At 34.1% G+C, this 13,626-nt stretch overlaps 1 protein-coding gene across 1 annotated transcript in view; it reads right to left on the bottom strand.

Annotated features, from left to right (window-relative positions):
* LOC129226973 (condensin-2 complex subunit G2-like) overlaps positions 1-3,850 on the bottom strand; it is a 57,841-nt gene extending 53,991 nt beyond the window's left edge. Inside the window, exons 1-2 of the mRNA XM_054861602.1 lie at positions 3,743-3,850; positions 2,431-2,517 (exon numbers count right to left, since the gene is read on the bottom strand). Of these exons, the coding sequence (XP_054717577.1) occupies positions 2,431-2,517 (87 nt within the window). The 5' untranslated portion in view covers positions 3,743-3,850. The remainder of the gene's footprint in view (positions 1-2,430; positions 2,518-3,742) is intronic.
* Positions 3,851-13,626: the final 9,776 nt, after the last annotated feature.

The raw sequence follows: 13,626 nt of genomic DNA, 5'->3' as shown, positions 1-13,626 counted from the left end.
TTGGATAGAAAATAACATACTTTTTGCAGGGGACAGATTCGACCTTGATCAAAATTCTCAGAAAATTTTTTCTTCTAAGACCATGTGATCAAGGGAAGGAAACACGAAGCGAACCGTCCGAGTGGTCAGAAAGATAGTGGGGGGATTTGAATGGTGGATCGTCCTTTTAATGAGTTTTGTTAGTAGGAGGTGGAGAGTAAGATGCATGAAATAAGAAAAAGAAGTAGAGGGCAAGAAAGTAAATGGACTGCGAACAGTGTGGGAATCAACTGACTGTCAGATGGTTCTTCAACTGTTATAGATAAGGCAGTTTTTGCTGGACAAGGGTGTCACTTTCTGTTCGTTTTCTTGGTAGATCAGCAGATCTATTTTTTTTCCCCCAAAATCTTTTCTTCTTCTTTTTTTTTTTTGTCACAAATGACCGGAATTTTTTGTATGCGCATTTATTATTCTCAAGTATTGAGGGGGACTTTTGACGAGTTCAAAATATTGAGGGGGACGTGTCCCCCCTGTCCCCCGTGCCAACGACGCCCGTGAACAGTTCTAGTTACCAAGGTGATAGTTGGAGCCATTCAAAGCTCCACCCTTTTTCTTTAAGTATATTCCCATTGGATGATTTCCTTTGTTTACAATGTAGTACTTTGTTTACATTGAGTCTTAGGTGCCAAATTTGGCTGTTTTTGAAAACATACGCCAACGCGACCCGGTTACCGTAATTTTACCAAAAGTCGCCAAATTTCCGATTTGGGGGGGGGGGGGGTATATCAAAGTAGTTTGATTTTAGTTCCACTAATGAAAAGTATCAGAGCACGCAGGGGCGTGCTATATATATATATATATATATATATATATATATATATATATATATATATATATATATATATATACACACATATATATATATACACACACATATATATATATATATATATATATATTTATATATATATATATATACATATATATATATACATATATATATATATATAGGAGCATAGGGGTAAATAATATGGAGGGGACCATAAAAACCATTAGTGAGGGGCCCCAAAATTTTTGTGCACTCCCCTAAGAGCAAATGCACTGATGGCATAAGAGCTTTTTTTTAGTGAGTTGCATGGACCTTATTCACTTTTTTTGCAATGGTCCCATCAGCTGTCCGTCTGCAGGTATTTTGACCGAATACGTAGTGTCAGCAGTGCTAAAAAAACTCATTTTATTTAAGGATTACTGGACTTCATGCGCATAATAAACATGCTTAGGGCTTATACATACTTATGACTGCACAAAAAATGCCAAAAAAAGGGGGAAAGTAAAAAGAGAATTCGAGTTTTCACCATGTTTCTGATGAGAAACCAAAGAGGCTTAAACCCATGAAAATACAATAGTAAAGAGAGCATTTGGTATGAAATGAATCATTCATCATTCTTTTACAACGTTTCTTAGTTAAAAAACCTCTCATTTTTAAATAGAAAGAAGAGTTTATAAGCCGCACAAAAGCAAGTGTTATTATACGCTGTAGTACCGGATTTCGGTTTGCTACAGTTCCCACAATGCACTGCAGTGACGTTTCTGACCCGCAGTGACGTCAAGCAAATACTGTCCTAGCAAAAAATAATAATTTTTATTGATTTGGGGATTGTATTATTCCCCATTTTGACTTTTCGAAGCATTCTTCAAAAATTAGAATATTCTTTCATTTCTACAAAAAAGTGAGACTAAATTCTCAGTTTACCTTTTGAAAAGATGTTCCTTGCTGGGTAATTTTGTTGGTAGGAATGGGTCAGTGGTGTAACTATGCCAAAATGAAAAAAAAAAAAAAATACAACTTGCAAAGTAGATGTAACAGATGACTATAACTCATTCAAATCTGCTACATCTACTGTACAAGCAAGAAATAATTTTTACATTTTATTTCCTCACAAATAAAAAGACCTATTCTTCCAACTATTCCACTCCTCCTGTTGTGCCATTTCTAGACTCTCCCTTGCTCTTCTCAGAATTTCTTTCACGACTAAATCATGTTCTTGACAATGTTTGTGCTTTAAATTATCACTTCATCATTAAATCATTAAATGTTACATAAGAGTTTTATCCATGAAAGGTACGGCACTTTGGCAATTTTAATATATTTATCGTTATATTGCAAAATTTCTAAAAAATTAAACATTTTGTAGTTGGTGACATCAAACAACTTCTAAACTCTAAGATTGCCATATATACTTGTAGATATTGCCAATCACTTTATGTAATTTTGCTACTGTCACCAAGGTAGAAAATAAACAAATCACCAAACCAAGAGTGTCTTTAATGGAGAAGTACCCATAAGACTTTCTTTCTCAATAATTGAAAAATTATATTTAAACACCAACATCTCACACAATGAAATTGTTCTTTTAAAGTTCACATAATTCTTTATAAAAATGCACCTACATTTTGAGCGGACAAGTCAATCAGTGTTGAAAAGTCTTGAGTTTCAAATGCATCAAATAATTTCTTTGCGTCAGCTTTCATCTTCATCTAAGACAGAAAAAATATACATAAAGCTAGTGCAGTTAAAATATATGTTATTATTTCAGTTTATTCAACCCCTGGTGTGGATCAGCAAATAGACAGGTAAACAAACAGCAGTTAAGATTAAAATAAATAACTAGGTGATGAAATGTTAGATAATTAAAATACATATAAAATGAATGATTTTTTTTCTCCACAGATAAGAGACTTGTGTTTTAAGTATTTTTGTGACCAGATAAGCTGTTCTGCCCTTGGAATCCCCTAACTAGCTTCCCACATTTCCCGGCTACCTTTGTTCAAATTAGGGATGCACCGATTGCCAAATACTGAACATTCGGTTAAATTTCTAACGAAATGTTCGGCTGAGTACTGAATATTCAGGATGAATTTGATTGAGAAATTGGCCACCTTGATCCATTGCCATCAAATTTTAATACCAATGTCTGCACAAAGAATGCTTTCCCTTTGCATGCATAAACAAAGAGTAGGGAAAATTCAATTTGGATCTGTTAAGCAAGTGTTACTGAAATAAAATTAATCATGCTAAAAATGTTTTGCCAATCATGCCAATTTCCCTAATTTTCAAAATACCCACATTCCAAGAAACGCTATCAGCTCTAAAAGTTACTTCTTGGCCAATGATTGATACAAAAGACTGAGAGGGGGGATACAATATAAATTAATTTGAGGTCATTACAGGTAAGAGTTTAAATACAAGTCTGAAAAAGCTGCAAGACCTAGTGGAAAATGACATTTTTTTTCCCACGGATGAAGATAATAAGAAACTGTTTTGAGCGTTTTAGTGATCAGTTATGTTTATGATCAAGTTAAGTTTATGCTCAATGTTTTTGCACAAGATGATATTAACTCGATCAAGAACTGATAACTTCTAAAAAAGAAAGCAAAATAAGGGCTCTGGAATTTTCTAATCTTCAATGAAGGTTTTTTATGCAAATTAATTACTAATTGATTTCGCAAACAAAGCGTATATTAAGATATATGCGCTTATAGACAATGAGGTTGTTGACCTCTTACAATGATAACTTAAAAGACATAATATTAATGAGTAAAGACAACTTTTAAAACCGAGTCTTATCAAAAAATTGTTCCATCAAAAACTTCAGAGGATAGTTCAATTCAACAAAAAATAAATATCTTAAGATGATCGATGTATATATTGAAAACATAAAATACTGCCGAAACAGATCATTTTTTCACAATCATAACTCACTGTTAAAAGATAAGTGGTCGTCGTAAAATACAGATACAAAAAGTTAAAAAATTAAAATCAAACAGTATTAATATTATTTAAAAATTCTTTCAACTACATCGCGGCGCGCGCGGAGAAACTGAGTGAGTTAAATTTGAAATTTTTCATGTTGCCACAACAGAAAAATCAGATCGTGAAAATCCAACGCCATCCGACTCTGTTGCTATCACGTGACATTCCAATAGACTATTTTTAGTGCGACGTAATGAGAGTGCTATCCAAGTTGGACAAGAAATGGAGAATGGAAAGTAACTATAGATAGCGCTATAAATCCGACAAAAACGAAACCTGCTTTCTTTAATCGTTTTTAGTGATATTCTTGCCTTGTTTTCATATTTTCTGCCTGGTTTGTGTGGATGTGGTTATTCTTGATGCACTAATGATCCATAAACTGAAGATTTATTGGTTTTCTTTTTACATTTTGATTTGCAGTATTGGTATTTGTCGCACCATTCTTTGACTCTTTACTACTATCATTTCATATCTTTTTCCATTTCTATTTTTAATTTTGATCTATTTTTGTATTCTACCTTCTTTTTGTCACTGTAGGCGTTTTATTATTATTTGCACTGATTGATCTATTTGTTTTCGTGCCGATAAAAACCATCTTTCCTTTAAAAATGTAACTAGAACATACTTTATCATAGCATATTGAAGTAATTTAGCAATAATATGTACTACTCAGGGTCAGTTTCTCGCTTTGGTTCACGTTGCAAAATATTTTCGTATCTCACTGTCACACTTGGATGACTAGGATGCACGTAAGTAGTATGAGTGACAAGACAAGTTTTCTTATGATGCCTTTCTCAGATTTATCAGAAAGATTAACGGTTAAACAAGAGTTTCTACAAATAGCAGCTTGAGAACTTTTCATTTTCGTTCAATAAGTTACAATACACGAATGTCATTTTCCCCCCTTTATTTAAAAGTTTAACATACGGAGCAACGGGCAATGCCATCATTTCCTATTTAGATTACGAGTCGATTAAGTCGAATGACTTGAGACGTTAAATTGGACAACATATGAGTTTGATCGAATTAGTTGTGCTTTACATTAACTGATAGGAATTGACCTAGGACATCATATGAGACTGCTATACCTCAATGTTCAACTGTATCGTGTTGTACATTCATGCTAGAGTTGGCCCAACAGGGTGCTTAAACCTCCATTCATTTGAAATTTTTCCAGTAATAAATGTTCATTTTATTTTCATTTTGTAATCAATGTTGCCATCAACTGTAAAATTTTGTTTCATTCTGACTGCACCTTGATGTCACATTTTGTGTAGCCAACAGTGTGTATAATATTACCAATAATGGAAGTCACTATTTAGCCAATATTGGCTTAAGATCGGCATGCAATAATGGCTGAAAAGTGTGATTGCAATATTGGCTAATATTGCTAAAATGTATCCCCTCCGTGGTTCAGCCAATATTGTGAGCCACTATTTAGCCAGCATAACGCCAATATTGGCCTTAGATTGGCATGCAATAATGGCACAAGATTGAAATAGCAATGTTGGCCAATATTGTTAAAATGTATCCCCTACGAGCTTCAGCCAATATTGGGTGAAAATTGTACTCCAACGAACAGCCAACCAAGTACAATATTGCGCCAAGATTCAATGCTACTTGGGGAGTTCGGTATCTCATTTTAGACACAATTTCAAAAGACCTTTTTTTTGAAAGCGAAATTTCAGGCTATATTTGATAGTAACACAAGGGAAAGGGTTTGGTTTGCGCGGTGCTCCCGTGTAAATTTTCGAAGCCTCTTAAAAACGCATTTGCGACTGTCCCCAGAAAATTTTGTTGTTGAAGTTTTAAAAACGCAATTTTGGGATACATGTTGGAGATGTTAGGGGAAGAGGGTTGCTCTAACTCGGAAATTGTAAGACCTAGGTTAGATGACGCTGGGGGTGAAGAGAAGGTTCGGGGCGGGAGCAGATACAGGATTTCGTTTTTTGGGGGGAGGGAGGCATGCTCCAAGCATGCTCAATTGTAGTCTTACGTACTACAATTTTCTTGTTGAATTGTATTATAACCTGCTCCTGCTCTAGACCACTGTTCACAAAGGCGTTTCACTAAGAGGTGGGGTGATGTGGAGAATAGCCAACACAATACATAAATACTACGAAAATCTAATAAAAAATAAATGTTTTATGAACATAATAAATTTATATATTGATTACAGGGGTGATACTGGAATCAAAAAAGATTTCTGAAGACAGTGAAATTTTCTGAAACTACACGGAAACTCAAGCCCCCCCCCCCTCCCGTAAAAACTCTTCAAATATGCTTACAAAAATCATCGAAATCATCGATAAAAATCATTTGAAAAGTTTTGTTTTAAAATAATTATTCAGTTTTAGAATCGTGTTGCAAGACCAACATTTTTGGAAACGACAACCCAAAGTTTTCGGAAATTTTGAATCTCAAGAACCCTGGTTGATTAGATATTTGCATAATACTCGGCACATATCCATCTTTGATTATAAATAAGCATGACACTCGACACATTCATCTTGTATGCCAAAAATATTATTAAAGCATCACTTAAAATAATAGTAAAAATGCGGCGAAAATCGAATTAAAAATTAAATATTTTATGAATATAATTCGGACTTGAAAAATACTTACCGTCTGATTCTTTCTCAACTGTAGGAAAATCGGAGGTGGATGAAGACGTCGCAGTCTCAGAGTCTGATCCAGATATGTTTCCATCGGTTTTGGGTTCATCAGTTTCTTTTTTCAACTTTCCAAAAAAAAAAATTAAAAATTAATTTGAATTTTGATATCTTGAATTCAAATTATGTTTTTCGCAATCATGAGTGCGTGTGTGGGGGGGGGGGATATGTGTGTTTGTGTGTATGGGATATGTGTGTGTAGGCATGTGTGTTTGTGTCTGTGTGCAGGCAAGAAAGTGTGGGTAGTTTTGTGTGTGTGTAGGTTTTTGTGTGTGTATAATGTGTAAGTGTCTGTATGTGTGTAGGTGGTATGTGTATGTCTGTGTAGGCATGTGTGTTTGTGTCTGTGTGCTGGCATAAGTGTGTGAGTAGTTGTGTGTATGAATGTGTGTGTGGGGGTTATGTGTATGTGTGTGTAGGCATGAATGTGTGGATAGTTGTGTGTATGTGTGTGTGTATGTTTTTGTGTGTGTGTATGTATAGGTGTCTGTATGTATGCGTGTGTGTATGTGTATGTGTGTGTAGGTGTATCTGTGTGTGTGTGTGTAGTTGTGTACGTATGCGCGTGTGTGTAGGACATGGATGCAACCTGGAGACGGCTTTCGCTATAGGTGCAGCATCGTGAGAAGCCCGCCTGTCCACGGTGATGGTGCAGAGGGTGGCGGTGGGAAAATAAAATGATAGGACATCAAAAACAGTCAAATGAAAGCAATAAGCAATCGTGATTGCTCAAAAAAAAGACAGTGCTTTGTCACCCGAACGCTTCATTGTTTTTGTTACAAGTCAGGAGTTCTCAAAGTCGGTGCCTCAAGGAGGGGCGAGAGGGGTGCCGCCAGCTGACCATATTTTCAATATGCGTGAAAATAGAAGTAAAATAGGGTGCCATGAAAAAATTGTAACTCGTCAAAGGATGCCGCGAGTCGGAAAAGTTTGGAAACCCTTGTTATATGTAGTTTTTTTCTAATAAACGAGGCTTTTTACAACAGGGTTTCCGTCTAATACGGTGGGCTAGAAAACGGGAACCTTCGTATACTGAGGTTTTGCGTTAACACTATACTCAAATTTTGTATTTCTTACACGATTCAAAATCAAAAACATTGATTTAAACTAATTAACTATTTACAGCACATTTAAAATAAACTCAGCACGACCAAAATCGAATCTATCTAAAAATGACAACCGAAAGGAATAAAAATCTACAGAAACTTTACATAAAAAAACATCTACACACTCAAATGTTTCATTGATTAAAGCTATGCTTACAGCTCTGGACATAGTTTTGCAATAACTATCGTCGATTTAATTTGTTACATGAAAAGCGATCGGCGTCAGACACTCCTTTTTGTTACTTTTCATTGTACTGGCTCCTGAAGACAGCGCCGCAGACTAACTGTCTCAAGAAAAGCTATTTTACTATCTACATCTTTCAAAACCAGGGTTGGCTTTCTGCCATCAGAAACTGGTTATAATCGGTAAAATCCGGAAGAAACTGGCAAAAACTAAAAAGCATCTTTATTAATTTAAGTAATTACAAAATGTTATTTGTTTAAGTAAACTAAAAAATGTAATTCTATTTCATCATTATAAAAAATAAAACTCATTGCCCTTGATTTAGTTTGATCAGAAAGAGAACTGTTTAACTGCAGATGCTTGTAACATTTGTATTAATCTAAAGGACGAGAATCTTAAGGGCACTTAAGAAAAAGAAGTGACATACAGATTTAAACAGGCAGTTACTGGTTGTTATTTGCTAGCTTATACGTGTCATCTAAAATGCTTGGGATTAAAATTATCATTTGCTCAAGAAGAAAATGCCAGAATTGTACTTGCCGATAGTAACCTCGATTTTATACCTAATATCACAGCTTCACAAAACAAATTGACCCTATTTCCCAACTTATTTTTCCAGTCAAATTTTAAAACCACCCCAGTTACTACATAGTAGATCATTTTATTTAAAAAATATATACAATTGATGAAAGTTTCATGAATCTTTGCTGTATCCTTGATGGCATTGCCATCTAGTTCTTCTGTTGCGAGAGTATTCTGTTATTTCTCCTCTATTCATATTAAATTAAGAAATCCTTTATATTTTGGATTCACCTTTTCTTAGAGACAGCTGCAGAGGGCAAAAAACATAATTTTTGATTTTTAATGATATTGTAATTAAATTGTGCTTTGGGGGGGGGGGGGGGGGGCTAACATTTCATTATTTTCCTGTGCTAAATTCCTATTGGGTATCAAAGATTTCTTTTATGTTATTTTTTGAGTTTTTGCCAGTTTCTGCCACAAATGTGGCAGAAAGGGGTTTTTGCCATGCCGGTTTTAACCGGTTTCTACCAGTGGTTTTAACCACCTCGGCAGAAACTTGCCAACTCTGTTCAAAACACATATAAATAGAAAACTGACAGCTAATATCCTCCCCCCCCCCCCAAAAAAAAAGGATTCAAAAATTACTCAGTTTGTTATGGTTTCAATTAGAGACGTACCGAGTAGCACTTTGGCCGAGTAGCCGAGTGCCGAGTACTCGGCCTTCCATTACTCGGCCGAGTTACCAAGTACCAATTATGTTTTAAAAAGAACCACCGACACACATGTGATGAATTTTGAACTTATTGGAATAGTTGTACAGATCTCCATGTCCATCTGCTGAAATTTAATTATACATTATTTAAAAAATTTTGTTTATATATATATATATATATATATATATATATATATATATATATATATATATATATATATATATATATATATTGACAAAAATTTTACAAAAAAATTATTTTTAAAATTAAAAATAAATATAAAAGGCATGATTAATCAAGTTGGAATTAAAACAAATTATACCAATCTATTATAGTCCTTGTCCGCCAAAAAAAGAAATAATTTTTAAAAGCAAATAAAACAAATGTGCAGGAACACTGCAGACTCGTGTTTCTGCATTACACGGAACGTCTTTTTCAGTGCATAAAATGTGAGCTAAAGAATGAAAAGATATTCGACAAAAGAATCCGACTTTTGTCGGATGCCTTTAAACGAGCTCACATTTTGTGCATTGAAAAAGGAATTACTTGTAATGCCAAAACACGTGTCTGCACTGTGCTTTTAACGTTGTTTTATTTCCTTTTATTTTTTAAGCAAAGGTATTTTTATATTTCTTATAACTAATTTTTGTTTGTAGCAAAAATCCATTTTTAATATAAAAATTCCATTTTCTATACTTACTTTTTTGTACAATTTTTAATAAATAAGTTTTATTAACTTTAGGGACATTAAAATAAAGATTTATTCCATTGAAGCATTACAAACTTCATTATTCTCAAAATTTAAATTTGACTTGTAAATGATTGCAGAATATTACATGTGATTGAGGTTTTTTATAAATTTTAACATCTGTCTTGGACAATATTCAATTTTTTGCAACTACTCGGTATTGGCCGAGTATCTGATCAAAATTTGGCCGAGTACCGAGTAGTTACCGAGTACTCGGTACGTGTCTAGTTTCAATCAAGCTTTTTTTTTTTTCAAGCAGTCATTTTTAACCGACTTCAAAAAGGAGGCGGTTATCAATTCATACCGTATGTATGTTTTTTTTTTTTTGTTTGTCCACTCTTAGCGTCTCACCTAGTGAACCGATTTTGATGATTCTTTTTTTAATGGATAGGGGATGGCTCAACTTAGGTCCCATTACTTTGTTTGACCATATTTGTTCTTTAGAAAAAAAGTTATGGGCAAAAAACAGTAAATTTTATGCAATTTTTTTATTAAATGATTAAAATGATATTGTAGCGAAGTTCGCACTTTTCATCCGTGGATAACGGTGGCTCAGTGGTAGAATTCTCGCCTCCCACACAAGCGACCCGGGTTCAAATCTCGACTAGAACAAAGTGAATTTTACTAAAATTTCGTTTCTACTGTTTCCCGTATTTTCTCGAATCTTCTATTAATTTCTGTATCTTTCCAAGTCTGAAAAGTTCCAGCACTTTCTCAAGTTGTATATAAGGAGATGTAACGTTTATTCGTGGTTCTGAATAAAGATCTCGAGTTGAGACTAACGAGTATTCGCTTCATTTGGCTTTCACATTGTCTTCGCTATCTTCATCTACGCGACAAAATGAAATTCATTGTTATAAAAGTTTGGTGCCATATAACAGTAACATTAATAGTAATTGTAATGATAATTTTGAATGAAGGCTTCTCTGAAGCAAGCATCAAATTTCTTCAAGGGATACTTCGATAATGGGGAATCTGGCGTATTTTAGTAACCCTGCTGATTTATAGTAACCCTATGTGAATTATCAAAATCTTCCTGTCTTCAGTGCTATTGCTCCATAGTAGGGGTAAACCTAACCTGGAAGCGAGGTGATGCAGTGATTAGGATCTGCTTAGCCTTCACAATGCTACCATTAGGTTTGACTCAACTACTCTGTAGTATTTTTATCGTTATCACCTATGCCGATAACAGATGATCGGGGCTAAGTAATAAGAAAATACAGGATTGCATCATGAGCAACTTAGATGCTGTGGAATGTAAATTAGTTAGGAAAAACATAATACTTAAATGGTTATAATTAAATTAACTACACATGATTTCCAGAGAGGAACAAAGATAAGTTTTTAGTGCCAATCGCTTAAAGTTTAACGCGTGCCAATAGTTTTTTTTTTTTTTTTTTTTTTATATGGAGCATTTTTAAGAAAAAAATGTGAAGTTTCGTGATGGTAACTTCTTATTATCTGAAATACCTACATTTACACTAAAAAGAATGAAATAAAAAAAATTTGAAAAAAAAATAGAACCGACTTCAAAATTGCTCTAAAAAGTGAAAAATAATTTTATTCTTTAAACACCATCGATAATGCTTTTAAACATAATTTTTGAAGTTGGCGCAAAAACGATAAATAAAATCATTCACAGTCATAACTCAAATACAACTATAAATTTAACCAGGACCAGTTTCTTCACTATCACATACATTATGCATTGATGACAGCATATTTGAATAGCGATATAAATGTTTCGTTCGTAACTTTGAATGCTTTTCTGAAAAAAAATATGAACGAAGCATGGTTACACTGGATTTTAGGTTTTGTTTTTGCGCCAACTTCAAAAATTATGTTAAAAAGCATTATCTCGATGGTGTTTAAAGAATAAAATTATTTTTCACTTTTTAGAGCAATTTTGAAGTCGGTTCTATTTTTTTTTTTTTTTTCAAATTTTTTTTATTACTTACTCAAATGCAATGAACCTTCCTTATAACATACTACAAAGTATTGTAACAGATTAGGATGGGGAGGGGGAGTGGAGAGGGTCACAACCTCCCTCCTTGTGTCCACCCACGGGCGGGTACAAAAATAATTTTGTTTGGGGGGGGGCAAAAAATGGAAACGCTTCCCCCCCCGTAATTTGAATTTCATAGCGAAGTTTTCAAGACTTTTTTCACATGTGTTTTTTTTTTCTTTTCTTTTCTTTTTTTTTCAAGCTCTTTTAAGGACACTTAATATACTTTTAAACACATAAATACTGTGAACTTTTCTACTTTGAATGTGGAAATAAAATATCTTTAGCATTTTAAGCCAATTAAACAATAAACGCTATATAATTTCACCGAGATGATGTAAAATGAGCGGTTTGCATTAGGCATTAGGAACATTTTCATTATGATTATGGCACGAGGACAAGGTTGTTAAATAAACTCTTACCTCATTTGAGTTTTTAAATAGATTTAATATTTTAATTATAAAATATTATGTAGATTAGAAAATTATAACTTTATAACATATAGATTTTGTAGAAGAGTTCGGAAGCTACTTCTTTGTGAAGCTATTTAAATGCAGTTGCCGAACACTATAGCATGTAGTGTAGTGTTCTTAAACACTACACTACATGCCTTTTCAATTAATATAATGGTTTTGCCAAGAAAATAAAATGTGACTTACTTCATTTTGCATTTTTTATATGCTGGAAAAAAAAAACTCATTTCTCAAATAGCTTTCTGGATTGAAATGACTTTTCTAGGCACATTTTAAAGCATTTTTTAAAAAAAATATCAATTACTAATTCCATCAAAGAAGAATTAATAGCAAAATAGCGGTATTACGTTCCTTTGAGTTCGAAACTAGTAAGTTGAATTGCCGCTCTGGTCTCTGACTGTTTTGCCACTCTGATCTCAGAAATTTAAATAAGATATCTGCCTTTTGTGTTCCTTTTAAATAACTGTAAAACATTTCTTCATGTTATGTAGAGAAGTCAATAAAAAAAAATAAATAAAATGAAATAGTTAAATTTATTTTTCCTTTTGGGGGTGTCCGAGCCTCTCGGCCCCCCTAAAATCCGCTACTGTATCCACCCTTTCATGTAATGTCCCAAAAAACAGAATTCAAATATATTGAATTTTATTGAGGTTTCGATCAAGTTTTTTTTAAATTTTTTCTAGCATTCAAATACTGTTGCGGGTTTAAGGGGGAGGAGTAATGACCCCCCCCCCCACTATTTTCTTCTGGACGAAACTTCTTGCTAATTGACTGAAAAGAGAAGAAAAAGTCTTTTTTTTAATCATGTTTTTACTACTTTCGTGATCTTATTTTCGTTTTGCTCAAAAATTTTCTATAACTAAAAGAGAAGCGCGATGCATCCAAAGTAACGATACAGCGGGACTTTTACCTCCCCTAGGAAACCCAGCCTTAGGTGGGGTTTGGTCTTTGGGGGACCAGGCCCGTCCCTATAAAGGTCCCAAGCCCGGGTAAATGGGGAGGGTTTTGCGACGGTGTAGCATCCACCCATGTAAAACTACCACTCTTTACTTACGCTTGAGCAGATCTGTATATGCCCAGTGACTATCGAGTGGAACAGTGAGTAGGCAATGGGTGCCACCGGAGCCAGGTCTGTACCTGGGTCCACGGTGCCTAGAGTCGTAAGTGGTTGGATTTCGTTCCCGTGAGGGTCTGGGGGGCCCCGGCCGAAAGGTCAGTACTCTGAAAGCCCCAGTTGGCAGTAGCAGAACGGGGTTCCCTTTTGTGTACCTCCCCTAGGAGTCAAAAGTTTTATTATTATTATATTTTATTTTACTTATGTTTTTCAAATTTTAACGAAGTTAAAATATGTTTTTAATCTACTTTTCGAGATGTTTTTTTAAAAACATTTATTATTTCTTAAAAATATGG

This window comes from Uloborus diversus, chromosome 7, assembly GCF_026930045.1.
Source record: "Uloborus diversus isolate 005 chromosome 7, Udiv.v.3.1, whole genome shotgun sequence".
Taxonomy (NCBI): Eukaryota; Metazoa; Arthropoda; class Arachnida; order Araneae; family Uloboridae; genus Uloborus; species Uloborus diversus.
This window is presented reverse-complemented; position numbering and strand designations above follow the sequence as displayed.